Source organism: Manis javanica, chromosome X (genome assembly GCF_040802235.1).
Source record: "Manis javanica isolate MJ-LG chromosome X, MJ_LKY, whole genome shotgun sequence".
NCBI classification, from domain to species: Eukaryota; Metazoa; Chordata; class Mammalia; order Pholidota; family Manidae; genus Manis; species Manis javanica.
The window spans coordinates 25,454,500-25,473,551 of NC_133174.1; the positions used below are offsets into that span (position 1 = coordinate 25,454,500).

The following is a 19,052-nucleotide window of genomic DNA, read 5'->3' on the forward strand; positions in this document are numbered from 1 at the left end:
GGAGGCTTATGAGGGCTGAAGTGGTTAGGGGGTATTGGGCCTGACAGATATACTGAGAGGGGTAACATAATTTGATAGAGGCAGGGGGACATAGGGCCACAGAGGGGCTTGTAATGTCCTAAACTTGGAGATTTACAGGGTGTATGAGGGCAGAACCGGAGCTTTCATTGGGTAGAGGGGGGTCGTCGGCTATGAGGGCCATCAGAAAGGGAGTACTGGGGGCTGTGGGAGTGGATATAGTTATGGAAACGTGGAGGAGGGAAAGGATGTCTCGTCCTACTAAAGGGATGGGACACTGGGGCATAACCAGGAAGGAGTGGGAGAAAGGTATGGGATTGTCTTGGATTGTGCATAAAAGGGTGTGGGGGGGTTTAATGGGAAAATCTGTTTACCTCCTACTCTGACTATAGGAGTAATGGCTGGCGTGGTAGGGCCCCGGTATTCTCACAAGACTGAGAAGGTGGCTCCTGTATCTAGGAGGAAGGAGATGGGGTGACCGTCCACTGTTAAAGTAACCCTGGGCTCCTGTTTGGTGATGGAAATGGTCGGGCGAGAAGCCCCCGGGCCCCATCAATTTTCTTCTGCCAGCCCCACTATGGCGGGCTTAGGATGGGGGTTGTTCGTCCAGCCTCCCCTTCGGGTGGTTGGGCAATCAGACCCCCAGTGGCCCTTTTTGTGGCATCTGGGGCATGGGGTGGTAGGAGATCTGGGGGAGGGGCACGCCCTTGACCAATGTCCCTCTTTTCTGCACTTGAAACAAGCTCTTGGGGGGGCTTGTTCGTAGAGGGGCGCCCAGGTTGTGGTTTTATCAGCTGGGCCAACATCTGGAAATTGGCCTGATCAGCCTTTTGTTTACGGCATTCTTTCTTCTCCTCCCGCTTATGGAAGACTTTAAAGGCCACTGTTAGGATCTCAGTCTGTGGGGTAGCAGGGCCCTGTTCTAACTTTTTGAGTTTAGCTTTAATGTCGGGGTAGCCTTGAGCTAGGAAGTATGTCATAAGGACATGTCTTCCTTCAGGTGTTTCTGGGTCCAGGCTGGTATACTGTAATAGGGCTTGAGTGAGTCTGTCTAAGAACTCGGAGGGGATTTCATCTCTCTTTTGAATTATGTCTTGGAGCTTTTGAAAATTGACTACTTTACAAGCTGCCCTTTTTCAGACCTGCTATTAAGCAGGAGGCAAAAATATCTCGAGAGCGGAGACTCATGGCGGTGTTATAATTTCAGTGTGGGTCTTGTTCGGGGACAGCAGTGGGGCCAGGGGGATAGGTGGGGTCAGTCCTGTGGGTTTCAGTAGCCTGCATTTGGGCAAAGTCCTAAACTCGTCTATGCTCTTCAGGGAGGAGAGTATTGGCCAGGAGCATGAAAATGTCATGATGTGTGAGGCTGTAAGACTGGAGGGTCTATTGAAACTCCCTGATGTATGTCATGGGATCAGTGGGAAAGGAACTTAGGCGTTTCTCTAGTTAGGCTAAATCTCTTAAGGAGAAAGGGACGTGAACGCGCATGATGCCTTCGGATCCTGCTACCTCCCGGAGGGGGGCGATAATTTTGGGAGGTTCTCGGGACTGAGTCTGAGGGGGACTGAAGGGTTTTGGCTCAGTCTGTGGGGGAGTGACGCGGTCTAGCCGTGCCTAGTTGAGCAGGTCCTGAAGTGCAGAAGGGGGGCAAAGAAAATAAAGAAAGATAGAATCGGACCCACATGTCACCAGCTAGCAGCCCAGCTGCTTGCCTCTGCTGCTTTAGTTGGGCTTGAACTCATGACTCTGAGGTTAAGAGTCCCATGCTCTACTGAGCTACAGCAGGGCTCCAGTTAATTGCTTATGGAATGCGTTGTTTTCTATTCCTGCCACATCGGCAAGTGGGGAAAGGGCATAGCTAGAAGCAGGGGCGGTGTTTTTACACATCTTCAAGGTCTCCCTATTTTCAGAGTGAGGAGTCTTGGCAAGATATGTTTTTGTGGACAGATAACTTCTAAGGACTGCACCGGTTTTTGTTTAGCTTGTGCTTTCCCATGCTGCGTTCAGACATGGGGGAAGGTGCTTTCCCATTCTCTCTACAAACATGTGAGAAGACAAAGGCGGTCCCTAACAGGGGAGAAACAGGTGATGAGGGCAAAGATGGAGGAGGCCCCTGGGACTTAGTTAAAGGGGGGCTGAAAGGCTCAGGCTTAATCTGCAGGGAATGAAGGTGGAGGAGGTGAGATGGGGGAGGAGATGGTTGGGGAGGAAGGGAGAAGGGCTGTTGTAGGAGAAGAAGGGGAAGGGAGTGAATGGGAGGCTTCTGCGGGGGTGGGGGCTTGCAGGCTAGGAGAACTTGGGAGGGGGCAGGGAGAGGAGGAGGCGGAAAGCTTCGATATAGGGAATCTCCTTCCATTTTTTCAGGCGCTGGCAGTAGTTAAAAAGATCGCGAGTGATCTTAGGATTAAGAGTTCCCCCTGCAGGCCATTGGTTTTTATTGTCTAGGGGGTATGTCGGCCAATCTTGGGAGCAATATTTACGGAGAAGTTTTGGTTTTATATCAGGCATCAGGGAGAGGGTAGCCAGATGCTTAAGCAGGCATTCAAGAGGTGAACTTTCAGGGAGGGATGAGGAGGCTCCCATGGCTAAAGGACAGAGAAGGAGACAAACAGGGGAAGATGAACGGAGATCCTCGGACTGGAAGCAGACCGCAAGGAGACAAAGGGCGTCCCCGATGATCCTTGGTGGTCTGCGGAAACTCGTATACGAGTCGGAATTTCTTGGGAAGTGTGGGTCGTCACCCAGACTTCCCTAAGAAGGCAGAGTGCCGGTGTCATGAGGTACCTAGCGCTAGGCGTTTTCGGAGGACAGAGCAGAAGGTGGAGGGGGGGAAAAGGGAGCGTTCTCATCCACAAAGGAGTCACCTCGTTTATGGCTGTTGGAGGAGGGTGCCTGAGAGTCGGCCGCAGCCATGAAGGCCTGAGGTGGGGATTTATGACTGTTGGAGGAGGGGCCTCAGCGTCCGCCGCAGCCGTGGAGGCCTGAGGCGGGGAGCGTTCCCTCCTCATCCCTGAGCGTCAGGGCCTTGCGGGACGATCACGGTCAATGGCACTGTGATAGCTCAGGGAAGAGCGACCCACTCCGGGGGAAAAACTTACCTAAAGGCCAGAGAGGAGTGGTGAGTGTGATGAGCCAGCGCCGGAAAAAGAGGACGAGGGCAAGCTGCTGCTGGTGTTGGGGGAAGACGGGGCCCAGTTGGGGTGTCCCGTCTCCCGGGTTTCGGCACCAATGAAAGGAAAGGAGCGACACATAGCAGCAATTCACCGGAGAGTTCTGCTTTATTAGGGAAAGGTGCTGGGTTATATAGGAGGGGGCATGAATTGATTGAGGTGTCACTTCTACGGGGCTGGTGGCTGCTGGCTAGGTGCTGGGATTGGGAGGGGGGCAAGAGGTGATTGGGCTTCAGGTGGCGCCGGCGGGAACTGAGGACCCTGAAGAGAAGCCGGAAGTTTGCCATCTTACTGGTGGGGACCCTTCACTATGTATCTTATAATGTCTCACATAATTCCACTTGAATGATGACCAGTACCCCATATAGCCAAAACTTTCTAATGTTGAGCCCTGTGCACTGACTGCAAGAAAAAAACTGGCAATAGAAATACCAAAAAAGTTTAAGTTACATGACTAACATCTATTGCAACAAGAAACCTTTCCCCAAAGATCTCCATGTGTACAAATCACAGGTAAATGGCTCCTTCAATTTTAAGCTTAATATTCAAGAAAAAATATTCCTTTCCCTGGATGCAGAAATGCCCTAGGGGGAGGATAATCAACTCACCTTATGAAATGATTTTAAATGAGAACTAGTTCCATTTTAAGAGTAATAATTTCACAGTTCATCTGAATATAAATTTCAAGATTACAAGATATGCTTGTACATATTTACATATTCTGTAGAAGAATATTTTGAAGTAAGTACAACCATTTCTATTAGTACATTTCACAGTTGACAAAGTGGAGCTGAAGTCATAGAATCATCTGGCAAAGATCCCAGACTTGGTGAGTGACAGGGTTAAAAGAGTATACTTCTTCTGGATCCTTGGAATGAATATATATAAGGTGCAGACAGACTAAAGTCCTATTGTGTGGACTGAAAATTTAGTGTAAGAAATAATACTTGTCTAACATAAATTAATGTAAAAATGTGAATTTTATATCTGAACACTGGCTTTTACAAGCAATAAATGGAAGCAGTTTATAGTCAGTCAAAGATACTATGTTCTGACTTACTCCAAAATATATATTATATAGCTATTTAAGTTTCAGAATACTTAAAGAACACATAAAATACTAGGTTTAAAGAACACTTTAGAATCCTCTTTAAGATCATATGCCAAGAAGAAGGAACACTACAGCATTTTTCAGATCAGTGACATTTGATAACCATTCAGTCTAATTGGGTGACAATTTTCAGTGATGTGATTGAATGAATATTTGAATATATGACATTTGAATTTTCACCCTAGGCGTTTAAATAATCACTTCAGATTTCTGGTTTAATAATATTAAAAAATGATCTTATTTGTTTTGTGCTATCTCACATTGTACATATGAAGTTAAAGTTACTTGTTAAAATCTTGCCGCTTTTGTCATATGACAAACAGCTGATGAGAGTGGTGTACTAAACATAATTGTGAGATCTATATCAGCTACTATTAAATCATATTAAATCAGTAAACTCCTGCTATACTGTATACCTAGGATGTATTTGAACACTACATTTTTGTAAACAGTTTTAAAGTAATGATGGAGTGCACTCTATGACTTCAAAAAGGCTTTGAGATTCAGAAAATATAAACATGGAAATCTTGGAATGAAAGAAGAAGAAACAAATTGGGATCAGCTAATTAATGGAAGACAGGCTTCATAATGCATCCGAAAGGCAGTTTAAAAGATCACAGAGTGTTAAATCACTCTATCAGATTTTTAATAGCTAAATTCCTTACCAGTGGGAAAAAAAATCAATCATTATTCGATTCCATATAAAATTATTAAAAAAATCAAATCTCTGGTAGAGGAAACTCATTGACTGAAACTTAGTTATATCTAAGGAAAACAATCTATCAATAAACAAGGTTAAATGACACATTAAGTATTTCCTCTCACTTGAGAAAAACTGGGGTTAAAGAGTTGTAGAACTGAAATCAGAATGTCTGGTGAAGGAGACTACTAACAAACAAGAGTGGAGAAGAGCAAAGGAATGCCAGAATGAAAATATGAGACACATTTCCATACTACCTGTGAGTTTCTCTCTCTACCTTCCGCACATCACAAAGAAATGGAAGCTGTGGATATGTTTTTATATTGAGCTGGTGTGTGAGCATGCTTAATCACTTGGTAGTCAGCCCGTTTCATAGGATTAGTACTCTTCTTTTGTTTGCTTTCTTAAACCACAACCAACTTTATTACAAATGAGTTTGCTCTCAGCAAACATTATAATAAAGGTATCACTGCACTTAGAAGTTCTTTCTTCCCAATAAATGGTTTTTGAAAATAAATTATTGATAGCAGGGATAACCTCATGCTAAAACAGGCACCACAGAGAATGCAAATCAGAACATAGATGTAGTGTCTGCACTCTGCTGAGCTAAGTTGTTAGTCGCATAAGGGTGAGGATAACAAGTTGGAAGTCAGGACAGAGAAAGGAAAGGAACTGAGGTACGGGGTCAAATTTGAGTTGCTAGTTTAGAACTAGGGGATGTGCTGAAACTTGTCATTTATACCAGAGGAATTGGCCAAAGTGGCGAAGACCCAAAGGAGGAAAAGACAAAATGAACTTTACCTAAGAAGATCTTCAAACTACCCTGAAGTATACTTTCAAAAGCTTCTAACACCCCTTCAACAATGGAGAGGGCTCATTTTTTCCCAGTGATTTGAAAAATTAGGTTTGTCAATAGATTTGTAGAATTGGGAGGCCTCTCGTGATTTTCTATGAACAATTACCAGTTTCTTAAAAGTTTGGACTCAGAAACTTTTGTGAAAGGTTTTTGTTTTGTTTTGTTTGTTTTATGTTTTCTGAAGTTCTCTTACTTATTGATGAAGGTATTCTATATTCCATTGTGTTAATTCTTGTAATATATTATTTTAAATAGAACATAATCCAGCATAATTGATATTTTTAAAATCAACATATAGTTCTGTGTAGATTCCATTTCTTATACTTATGTTTAATATCTTCTTTCTGAACAGCAGCAGACTCACAGAACTCAAGAATGGACTAACAGTTACCAAAGGGAAAGGGACTGGGGAGGATGGGTGGGAAGGGAGGGATAAGGGGGGGAAAGGAGCATTACAATTAGCACACATAATGTAAGGGTGGCACAGGGGGGCTGTACAACACAGAGAAGACAAGTAGTGATTCTACAGCATCTTACTTCACTGATGGACAGTGACTGTAATGGGTTGTGTGGTGGGGACTTGATAATGGGGGGAGTCTAGTACCATAATGTTGCTCATGTAATTGTACATTAATGATACCAAAATAAAAAAATATCTTCTTTCTGTGTTTAAATTGCATACACTTGCTTTTCTCTCTTTTTCTTGATTAAATTTGGGAGATATTAGTCGATTTTATTATTTTGTTACAAAGAATTAGCTCTTAAATTTATCTTGTGATTCTTCTTCCTAACTCATTTATTTCATTTATTTTTTATAGCCTACGTTCCTTCGAACATTTTTTTTCTTTTCATAACATTTATGGCTGAAAGCTTGAATGAATTTATTTTCTTATGTTTATTTTTGTGCGTGTGTGTGAATACAAAATCAAAGGAAAAATTGAAACTCTGGGTAGAACTTTGTCCATTTCTCAAGGAATGCTTTTTCCCACACAAATGTGGTTTTGTACTCTTGATTTCTAATGCAACACATTTTAACTTAATCAAATTAAAATTTTAAAAGCATCATTAATTTCTAGTGTTAGATTATTATCAAAGAGTATGCACTTTAAAAGTCATTCTTTTTATGTATTTAATGGCATTTTTGCTGCATCTTAATATATCCATTTTTTTATTTGTATGTATGGCAGGAACATTTTTAAAATATTTATCTTCTATACCCTTAGTAAATCTGTGCAGCAATGGCGTTTTTGCTGCATCTTAATATATCCATTTTTTTATTTATATGTATGGCAGGAACATTTTAAAAATATTTATCTTCTATACCCTTAGTAAATCTGTGCAGCAGGGCAGAAATTAGAAATAACTCTTTTCTGTTTTCCTTGTCTGGCTCTGGTGTTCCCCAGAAGCATGGAGAGGAATGTGATATCAGCTGGTTCCAAAATTACCCAGAAACCACCTCCAGTCCTTGTCTGCAAAGGAAGGAAGTACGTGATCAGAAAAGTGAATGGCGTCCTGGTATACCCAGCAAGGCTGGGCCCTGGCAAGCGTTAGGGTTGTCAGTGTGGAGATACGCAAGTCCCCATCTGAGCAGAAAGTAGACACACCTGGAATGCCGGTTCCACTCTACTTGCTCCACCTTCCAGGCTCTCCTCCCTTTCTTTGTATGAGATGACCCATGTAGTCTAAGACAGCTAGTTCTAAACTAGCAACTAAATTTGACACCATACCTTTTAAATCTATAGTTTATGTTACTCATATTCTTAATTTCTTTTTGCCATTAAATGTGTTGTAATCAGACAACAGTGAAGTAAAGGCTCTGAATAAAAATATATTTCCATCAACTTTCTTTGTGGTTTTAGTAGTATTTTTATTATGCACAAAGTTGGATTATGTTTTAAATATTGATTATCTTTCTTGCATAAAAATGGCACTCAAATACTTTTCTTATAAGTTTACTTTGTTATTGACTTTTCCATCTTGGATTTTTAAAAGAACTTGTTTTATTACCCATTTAATTTATAATATCCCTCTTTTTTTAGTCACTGTCACCTCATTCAGGACTAAGTTCAAACTCTCACCATGGTTTCCCATGTGTTCCTCTTCTGAGACCCACCCTGATAATTCTCTGATCCCCTTCTCTACTATGTTTTGTCCACACTTAGTCCTATCCAACTACCGTCTCCTATTTCCAGATGTTTCTTCTCAAGATCTTTTTATCCCTCTGCCTAGACCATCTTCCAATAGATTATCTCATGGCTTACTCCCTCATTTTTTCCCTTCTCCACCCATATGACAACTTAACCAAGAGGTCTTCTATACCTCCTGGCCTGTTTATCTCTTCTTCTTTGACTTAGCTATCATTGCATGCATTACATGTTTAATGTCCCGTGGTTTGTGACTGTAAAATCTGTGACTTAAAGGCTTGTGCTTATTCAGATCACTGACTGCAGTGATCCTACCACATAGAATGTAAGCGCACGCGCAGTAGATAATAACTACTGTGATAAATGTAGATATATTATGATTCCATTTAAGGTATGATTATTCAAAAATTTCCAATCAGCCACGGAAGATGACTGGTTAGCCAGAGACGGGTAAGATTCCTCAAGGGAGGAACAACCTAAGACAGGCACAGTCGCAGGGGGGCCATCAGGTGAGAAATTGGGGATCAATAGAGGTGAGGCTTAGAACCTCACCCCCCCTGTTTTGAGAGAAATCTGCATCCGTGGATGTTTTGCTGCCCTTGTCTAGCTTGGATTAATACTTAGTCTATAAGCACACACCTGATCATCTACATTTGCCCTCTTACAGCACTAAATTATGTTTTCTACCTTTATCTTGCATCTACCTACCACTTCAGCATTTTATTAAAAAAATAATAATAATAATAAGGGAGAAATGTGGGATTCACATATAAATCAAGTATAAAAATAAAACGAATATTCATATTTGACCTGATTGTTTATAGTTCATAATGCATGATCAAAACCGAAAGTTTCTGTGATGACTGCCCTTGCACTGTTCACCATGTAAGAACTTATTCACTATGTAAGAATTCGTTCACCATGTAAGAACTTGTTCGTTATGCTTCAGAAGATTGGAGACTGTTGAGAATTAGGCTTGGGGTTGATTAATGATTGTGCATTGAGTCCCCTATACAGAATTTTATTGTTGTTAACAACCATTTGATCAATAAATATGAGAGATACCCTCTCAAAAAAAAATTTCCCATCAATGCCTCCTGTAGCTCATTCTAATTTTAGAATTTGTGATTTTTAAAAGGATATTTTATGTAATCCTATTATTTTATTTAATATTGTGATTTATTTATGTCCTGCCCTAGGCTCATTTATTCATCTGATACAGAATACCTAAACCCATCTTTAGGAATCAAGTCTTGCCGTTGAACATTTTCTTTGATTTAATTGTGTTTACTCTTACAGTTATAATCCAAAACTAATACACATGTCCCTGGAATATTTTCTATTTGTTTTGTACTTTATTTTATTATAAAATAATGGAGAAGTATAAAATGATAAAAAATTTACCTTTAAACATTTATATTCTCTCTGTCTTTTAGTGTCAGACTAATTCAGGTAAAGATTATTTCACTCTGGGTTTTGGTTTCCATTTGGAAATGCATTCTTTGAGATTCTGTCCTGCAATACACAAGCCTCAGTTTAATGCCATTCCTCACTAACACCCTGACTCAAATGGGAGACCTGCAGAATCTTCTCTTGAAAGGCTCCTTCACAAACCGAAACCCTCATTTTGGAGTCTTTGCCTGCTAGCAGTGGAAGGTTCTCAAGGTTTTCTATTTTTGGTAAGAAACATGACCTTTTGAGAAAAGATCCATACATTGCACAAATCATATTCTAAGTTTTATATTCACTTATTCCATATCAGTAAACAATTTCATGAGAAAATACAGGGTCTATGGGCAGATTGATTAATAGGCCATTGTTAGTATTCGGGAGGTTGTAAGGTCAGGTTTTATTTTACTTGCAGAGGTTCCTTTTTTTAACTTAAAAAATTGAAGTATGATATACATACAGAAAGGTGTACTTGAGGGTAGAGCTTAATAAATTTTCTCAAAGCGAACGCACCTGTGTAACAACCACAGGTCAACTCACAGAATATTTTCAACAATTCAGAAGATTCACTTATGAATTTTATTGCTTCACTCCTACAATGTAATAATTCTTCTCACTTTTAACCTCGTGGAACCATTTTGCCTGTTTTAAAATTTAATTAGAAGGAATCATAGTAGGTATACTTTTGTGTCTCACTTTTTTTGCTCAAATGTCTTTCAGGAGATTGATCTATCTTGTGTATTGTGCGTAGCTATCATTTGTTCATTTTCATTCCTTTATAATACCCTATTGCGAATATACAACAGTCATTTCCAGCTTTGTTATTACAAAGCTGCTATTCTGAACATTCTTATAGATACATTGATACAGATATAGATGCAGACATGGAAATGTATTTGTTAGTTATATGTCTAAGAATGAAATGGTTGGATTATAGAAATTATGCATTTTCACCCTTAGTATATAAAGCCAAACTATTTTCAATAGTTGTCTGAATTAAATATCCACTAGTTAGTGGTAAGAGTTCAAGTTATTTCAAATCCTCACCCTTGGCACTAATGTCTTTCTAATTTCAGCCATTTTTGTGACTTCATATTGGTATCTCATTGCAGTTTTAATTTAAATGTCCATAATTTTTGCTGAGGTTGAACTTTTTTTTACATTATTCTTGAACTTTTGAACATCCTCTTTCGTGAATTTTCTATGCAAGTGGTTTTGCCCATTTTTTCTATAGGATCTTTTTTCTCATTCTGTCAAACCTAAAATTAAAAAAAAAATAAACTAGAGGGGAAGATCACAAGATAAAGCTGGAATACTCAATAATGTAAAAGTATCAATTCTTCCCAAAGTAACCTGTAGATTTAACTCAGTGTTGATGATATTCTAAACAGAATTGACATGGACATTAAAAAACATGATTGTAAAGTGATTTTAGAAATACAAAAGGTCAGTAGAAGCAAGAAAATACTGGGCAAGTAGTAAGTGGGAGAACCTAACACACCAGATACCAGCATGTATTATAAAACTGCAGTAATCCACATGGCACAATATTTGTGCATATAAAGACAAATAGAACAGTGGAAGTGAAGTCCAGAAATAGTACCACATATGTATTAACAAATTTTATGACATATTTAGAATTAGTGGGCAAGCAACCTTCTTTTTAATAAATGCTGTTGTCAGTCAGGCTCCAAATGAAAAAAAAAAAAAAGAAAACTGACTCTTAACCAACACTTACCACAGCAAATTCAAATAATCAATTCCAGGTAAAATAGAGATCCAAATTCAAATGGTAAAACACAAAGTTTACACAGATAGCAACAAAATATATCATAATGGCTTTGTGCAAGCAAACATTTCTTAAATATGATACATTATAAAATGAACATTTATAAAAATGAACTACATCAAAATGAAGAACTTTTTATCAAAAGACATTACTAAGTAAAAATGCCTTCCACAAAGACAGAAAATATATTTTATAATATATACAAGAGAGGACTCATATCTAGAACATAGAAACAACTCATTATTTTGACAACTTCAAGTTAATTTTTCTCATTTTGAATCATCCCTTTGGTTTCACATTTAAGAAATATTTGGTTATCCCAAAGTCACAGAGATTTTCTTTTATGATTTCTCTGTTTTACCACCAGGTTTTCTTCTGGGCTTATGTTGATAACTGTGAAACACACACACACACACACACACACACAAATTCATAATCAATAGTTAACATGTGAAAAACAAAACTCTTACAAATCAATCAATGGCTACATTAATCCACTATTTTAGAGGAGACTCCATAACCTATTTTTTAATGTGATATTCTCTTAGAAAAGATCAACTGCATCAAATAGATTGAATCTAATAACTCTTTGAAATTTCTGCTGTTTTCCTTGCTTTTATATTTTGTAACAGAATATGGGCAACTGACATCTAAACAGACATTTCCTTTTGTAAATCCCCAATATCTTTAAACAATTTTCTTAATTTATGTGATTTTATCTTCCAAAACTTTCTGTTGGACTATTAACAAGGTGAACATTGTACAAACTGTCTTGTTCTGCCTGCAGAAAATGTGATAATATAGAGTTAGTCACTCTAGAAAATAATAAAAATAAGTGTTTTGTCAAGTAATTTTCATAGGTTAAATATGACATTAAATATGACAATAACCCTGAATTCATAAAATCAACCAAATGCTATACAGCCTTTACTTCCTTTCTGTACCAGATCAGCTGAGCAACATTTGGGGGAATGCACATGATTACTAATTTTTCACAGATTATGGTTCTTTTAAGAGTATGTGATCAATTTATTTGAATTTATCCTTGAAAGGGAGATGTAATGTAATTAGCAAGCTACTAAAAGTGCCTAGTAAATGTATTGGGTGATTAGAAAAATTGTGGGAAGCTAATAGGAAAAGGCAACTTCCTCCAAGGTTATGATACAGCATAAGAGTCTCAAAGTCACTCTGAGGAGATGAGAACTCCTTTAATCTACACAATTGTTTAGGTAAGATTGTTGAGTTTTTCCAATACTGCACATATATTTTCATCTAGTTAAAGTAAGTGAAACATGGGGGGGGGGGAGATAAAACAAATTCATAGTTCTTACCGTGAATTGAAATAGTGATTTCATATTTAATAGTATATTAGATATGTATAACTTTCATATTTAAATGTGGTGTCTAATAAGTGTTGGCTTACTTCAAACACCATCATGTTTGAACACACCTTTACATGTATAAAATAATATTCAGCCTCGTAAAAACTATCTGTTGCACAGAACACTGCTATAAGGAATTGAGGTCTCCACAGGACTTAATTTGTCCACCACCTATACCTGCATCAAGGAAAACCTGGAAACAACACAGAGTGGCTTATCAGGTCGGGTCGTTCCTTCCTCACCTGCTGTGGCTGCAGGCATTTACATACTGAATGACATGAGCCACAACCAGATACACCTGAGCTAGAACACGTGCTCTTATAATTACTGTTTTGATTTATAAGAGAATGTGATGTGCCCTCTCTGCATTTGGGGCCAAAGCCCTCACTCAAATATTAAGCATGCTGTCTCATAGTATCCAAAATCTGTCCAAATCTCCACTTACATTATTTTTCTGCAAGACCTGCAGTGCCTTGTTGACATTGTTCAGGGCGTGAACTCTTGTGGATCCTTTTTCTTTTGGCTGGAAACAAAATGAAACAATGTTTACTGCCCAGCAGACAAACAATCTACTAGAAATGAAACAATTTATACCTTTCATTTGTAAATTTGACTATTTTAAATGAATACAGGCTGTGAAGCATTAAAGCAATGAATTTATATGCTCTGGGCTAATTGCTGTCATCATTGAATTTGCTTAGCATGAACTGACCACTCCTCAAGAAAAATGACAGCTTTTTCTTTTCACCAAAGCTATTTTGGTTATGATCTCTCCTTCATTCTACAGCCCAACTGGGGATTACTGCAGGATCTCCAAGAGAAACATCAGTATACATAGGGACACATGCTAGTGAGATACATAAGTGAGTTAACTTCCACACTGTTTAGGGAGGTTTAGAAGAGATTTGAGCCTAGCAACACTATACAATGCCAAATAGGGTTAAAGGAAACTGCATCTGTCAATACCTTAATTGCCTTAGTCACTGAAGTTCAAAACCTCAGTCATCTTTGCTCCTCTGACCCTCACTCTCAATCCCCAAAGTCATATCTTATCCTGTAATTTTTAATCAAATATTTGCATATTGTATTACAATATACTGATTAACTTACTTAATTTAAGTTGTGGAGTTGGAGAAATTCTACCATTATGTGTCCTGCCATACTTCCTCCTTAAATTAGATCTAGTCTCTTGGTGAATTTTCAGGTGCATACTAAAGTGGTCCCTGATCTATGATGGTTCAACCTATGGTATTTTGACTTTATGATGATGTGAAAGTGATGTGCATTCAGTAGAAACCATACTTCGAATTTCAAATTTGCATCTTTTCCCAGGGCTGTGATATGCGATAGGTCCTCTCCCCTAACACTGGGCAGTTGCAGGGAACTGCAGCACCCATTAAACACCCAGTCACGAGGGCTGACAACCAATACACTGACAGGACTCCTGCAGCCATCCTGTTTTTCACTTTCAGTACAGTATTCAATCAATGATATGAAATATTCAACACTTTATTCTAAAATAGACCTTGTGTAATGATTTTGCCAATTTTACGGTAATAGCAGTGTTCTGAGCATGTAAGGCAGGCTAGGCTAAGCTATGATGTTTGGTAGGCGAGGTGTATTAAATGCATTTTCAACTAAGATATTTCAACTTCCAGTGTATTTATTGGAACGTAACCCCATCATAAGTCAAGGAAAATCTATATTGTTAACTATTGACACAATATTGTGCAGCAGTTCTCTGGAACTTATTCATGTGGCATAACTGAAACTTTGACTGTTGAATGGCAACTCCCATATCTCATGTTTAGCATTCTATCACAATAAAAAATATAAGTTAACTTAAAAGGTATTGTGGACAAAAACCTTATAAAAAGATATCCAATAACAAAGATGCCAACTATTAAAAGTGAATAATCAATAATAATTTTTATAAATGATACACTGAAAATGTTCACCTTCTTGCTCTGCATATGATAGAATATGTCAAAATAAAAATAATATTGCAAGATTGTTTTATTGAATAGATCCTGCATTGCTAGTTAAGTCAGTAATTAGTAAATCAGTATATTTTATTAGATCTCATAAAACTATGCTGAGTATGTTTCTGGTCCAAAATTTTTCTCAAGTTAAATTGAACTTCCTTATAAATAAGTCACATACCAGTTTTTGCCCTGTTAGGCCTTCGAGAAGGTCTAGGAGGCGTCGCCCATCCTGCAGGTCACTGAAGAGGTTCTCTATGTGCTGCTTGCCAAACTAAAATAGGAAATATACCCAGTTAAACAAAGCACAGTTCCAGTGACCCATTACCATGATTATGTCTTTTAAAATGTAAAGCTATGTTTAAAAATATTTGACGTATCTAATTCTTGAATCTGCCAAGGGCAATGGATGAAAAGAGAACCTGCAGGTAAAAAATGAAAAACAAAAACAATAGATCATCATTAGGTCAAATCTATTTAAATTGTTTTTTTAATAAGAAGAGTTGGATATCTGTAAGCCTAGTTTGTCTAATTAACATTGAGTGCTGATTCTATGAAGGAGGATAAAAAGGTTTAAATTATCAGGCAGTTGAGGGTGGAGGGAGAAGTAAATGCACAAGAAACAAACAATTTGCCCTGAGTAAGTTCATAAAAAGTAACCATTTTGTGTACTTGGAAATATAACACATACAGAGGGCTCACCATCCTTGATACATAGAAAATGCTTTATCTGAATATACATTGTACATGTTACCTCAAAATGACCCATTCTCATATTGGAAAGCTCCATTTTTAGGAAGATCTGATTTACATAGAGGTGAAATACGGCTGTAAAAGTTTTTCATCTATTTTTCTCAGTATTTACTTGAGAATTGTACTGAAGAAAAATAATAGCCACTAATAACATCTAGTATCTCATGAGAAAAACTCCACTAAATGAGTGGCTATTAAAATCTGTGACATTTCTGTGAGGTTAGCATTAACATACTCATTTTATAGGTGAGACAAAGAGGTTGAGCATGTGTCTCTTGTTCACAAAGCTAGAAGGTGATAAGGCCAAGATTTTGGCCTCGATCTGTCCAGCTCTTGGGGAGCTGCTTCTTTCTATTTTATCTTGCTGCCTCCTTGGCCTACTCCTCTTTCCATTTGATTCCCTTCGGATATTTTATTTCTTCTGTTATGCCTCCGATTATTTTCTTTTTCTGGTTTAAAACCTACAATCCATTTATATGAAATCATTCACAACTCTTTCATCACCCAAGTTATCTAGAAAGCTCTAATTTATCAGTGGGAGATGTTTATTGAGCTGGAGCATACACTAGTGCTGGAGCATACACTAGTAAATAAGACAGACATGACCCCAGTCCTTGTGGAACTTTGAGTCCAGCAGGAATAGACAAATATTCCTAAAAGATAATGCTACACAGAAGCAGAAAAAGGACATAGGAACATACAACTGTGGGATCAGAAAAACTTTCCCCAAAATGTCAGGTGATGGGTCTAACATCAGCTTCCAGGGGATTGGGCTGTTCCCACCCATTCTTTTGATCACACATAAACTTGGCATTTCCCACAGGTCAAGAAAATTAAGAAGAACCTTGGTTCTTAGGCAAAAGATATCCCTGAAGCTGCCAAGACTGAACACATAGGACTCAGGATCTCCCTACAGCCATGTAGCCATGTCAGTGACAGCCCCGTCAATGCCTAAGTGTCTCACTTAAAGAAAACACTGACCTCTCTAGAAAGTCTACCTGTCCATCTATGCACAGCTTTGGGAATCAAGGCACATATGTGATCTGACAAAGTTAAAAATTCCATTTGCTCAAAAATTTGTTTTGAAATTCTACTCAAAAAGTTCTGTTTAAAATTTCAGAAGAAAAGGAAAAAAGCAACACAAAATATTAACATGCTGGTATTTTTTAAAAGCATCTTATTTGTTATGTGCATAACACATAATGTACAAGTAAATCTTAATAGCACAACTTTTATGAAGTTTTAAGGAAAGCTTTCTATTAGTAAAGAAAATAAATGCATAGTTTATAGTAACTCTGTCAAGAATCTCAAATATAACCTGAGATCACTTGGCATTTGGGGGGTTAATATTAACGTTTTTATTTTCAAATTGATGGACGGTCTAAGATGCCTTAAAAAATCACAGATTTTTTTAATTTTTTAATTTTGGTATCATTAATCTACAATTACATGAAGAACATTATGTTTACTAGGCTCCCCCCTTCACCAAGTCCCCCCCACATCCCACTTCACAGTCACTGTCCATCAGCGTAGTAAGATGTTGTAAAGTCACTACTTGTCTGCTCTGTGTTGTAAGAGCCACTCATTTAGTGGAGTTTTTCTCATGAGATGCTAGATGTTATTAGTGGATATTATTTTTCTTTAGTAAAATTCCCTATGGTTTTGGGATGTTTTTCAGGAACAAAATCTTACAGATGAATTTGAGAAGGATATGGCTTCTAAATTTATTGATGAAAAGTATGCTACACCTTGAAATGTGTCAAGTATGAAAGAAAATAAAATAGCCGGTAGAGATACCTGTTCTTGTTAAAAATGCGTACCTAGAAAATAGATGATAGATAGACAGATAGGTAACACAGTAACACAGTCTGTCAAACCAGGAAGGATGTGGGTGGCAACATTTTCATTTAAGAAGAGCAAGAACAGGGAAAGAGGCAAGTCTTGGGGCACAGAATAAAACAAACTCCAAGGACATCATAGGCATCACCTGGCATCCAAGAAACAAGGACTAGAAAGCTTATGCTTTTGGGCAAGGAGTCTAGACAAAGGTCGACAAGGCAAACAAGATCTTGCTTTGATCCAAACTTACACATGAAGACCAGCATATCTTATAATTCTCCCTTTTTAACTGGAATCAAACAAAATAGAGAAGAAGTGAAGGATTATAGGCTAATCAGAGGCCTCCAGGCACATCTAGTGAGGACACCAAAAAGCACTGAGGTGGTAGAGGAAAACATAGTTCTCAGCATATGCAACTCTCAAAATTTACACACTCAGTGATATATTAAAGTGTCATATTTGAAGTCCAATTTCAATTTTTTATATCCACAACATTCTCTAGTAACTTCTCAGAACATTCCACCACAACATCCTTCCAGCAGATGAGACTGAATGAATTTACCCCAGAGTCTGGCACTATAAATCACACAGTGACTACAGGTTCAACATTTCTAAGAAAACCTACATTTTCTTATAAGAATTCATGAAGATTTTGCCTTCCTTTCTTAATGCACATTTGTTTTAATTTAAAAATAATTTCAGGCACTTTTGAGTGAAATTTCCCCTCCTGTGGTTTTACTAAAATGATGCTCAATGAAATGTACAATACTTAGTCTGTAACTTTTTGGATCTTCAAGTGCTCAGTCTTATTCCCCCAGTAGTATGAATACCCCAGGAAGAACAACACATTACATTTCTGTTGGGGGGTTTTCATTTCTCTCCTATATTCAACTCCTCATTCCATAGCATTATAGATATGATATAACACACAATTCAGAGGCAGAAATAGCTGACTTTTGAACTCAAGTCTCCTGTTTACCAGTTGTGCCATCTTGGGTAAGTGACTTCGCCTTTCTAAGGCACAATTTACTCTTTAGCAAATGGAAATTGAAAGAATACCACTTTGGAGTACTACTCTGAGGTTTCAATGAAACTGTATAGGTGTGCTGAACAGACTTGGAAAAGAGGAGGCTCTCAATAAATATAGGATGATTTTTCTATTTTATTCTCTTATTCCTTGACTTTTGGCCAACTTCTAGATATAAATACAATTATGGTACATTACTGAATTTACTAGAAAGTGCAGAGCTCACATAAAGTATATCCTGTTTTCTCTTACGTGGGCACCCCTGTAGGAGTGAAAGAAAGGGAGGGAAAATATCAATCCATGTTCAAGTACTGACACAGGGAAATGTGGATGGCACAGGCGAAACACTCAGAGGCTTCAAGCCATTTCTCTTTTTTCTTGTTCTTTGGATTACTTTTAATTAAATCTTTTCCTCCCTTTTCATCTTCTACATCTACCATGTCTTTTGGTTGTGTGTTATATCTGTCATGAAAACAGTAACAGTCTCTTAAAATATCCTATCTTTAATGGCTTTCTCTTCAAAGACGTGAAAATTATTTTGTAATTATTTTGTAAAACACAAAAATCTTTAAACCTCTTTGGACCATAGGACCCTGTGGCTTTCTGTCTTTAATCCCTTTCATTGACTAATATTTTCTTTAAAAAGTGAACTTTTGATATTACTCAGCAGTTTCCTGCATTCACTTACATATTGTCTTCTTCCTTCCCAACCCAAATAGCAGATGAAAGGACCATAAGAGGAGACAATCATCCTTCCAAATGATTGTCAACATGGTAATAAAGGAATAGAAATGCACAATGGTCAAAAAGAAACAGGCTGATTGGCAAGTGG

The 19,052-nt window shown here is 37.9% G+C and overlaps 1 protein-coding gene across 10 annotated transcripts in view; it reads right to left on the reverse strand.

Annotated features, from left to right (window-relative positions):
* DMD (dystrophin) overlaps window positions 1-19,052 on the reverse strand; it is a 2,259,748-nt gene that overhangs the window by 1,749,349 nt on the left and 491,347 nt on the right. For all 10 annotated transcript variants that reach the window (XM_036992000.2, XM_036992004.2, XM_036992005.2 and 7 more), the window contains exons 3-4: window positions 14,783-14,875; window positions 13,065-13,142 (exon numbers count right to left, since the gene is read on the reverse strand). In XM_036992000.2, the coding sequence (XP_036847895.2) occupies window positions 13,065-13,142; window positions 14,783-14,875 (171 nt within the window). The remainder of the gene's footprint in view (window positions 1-13,064; window positions 13,143-14,782; window positions 14,876-19,052) is intronic.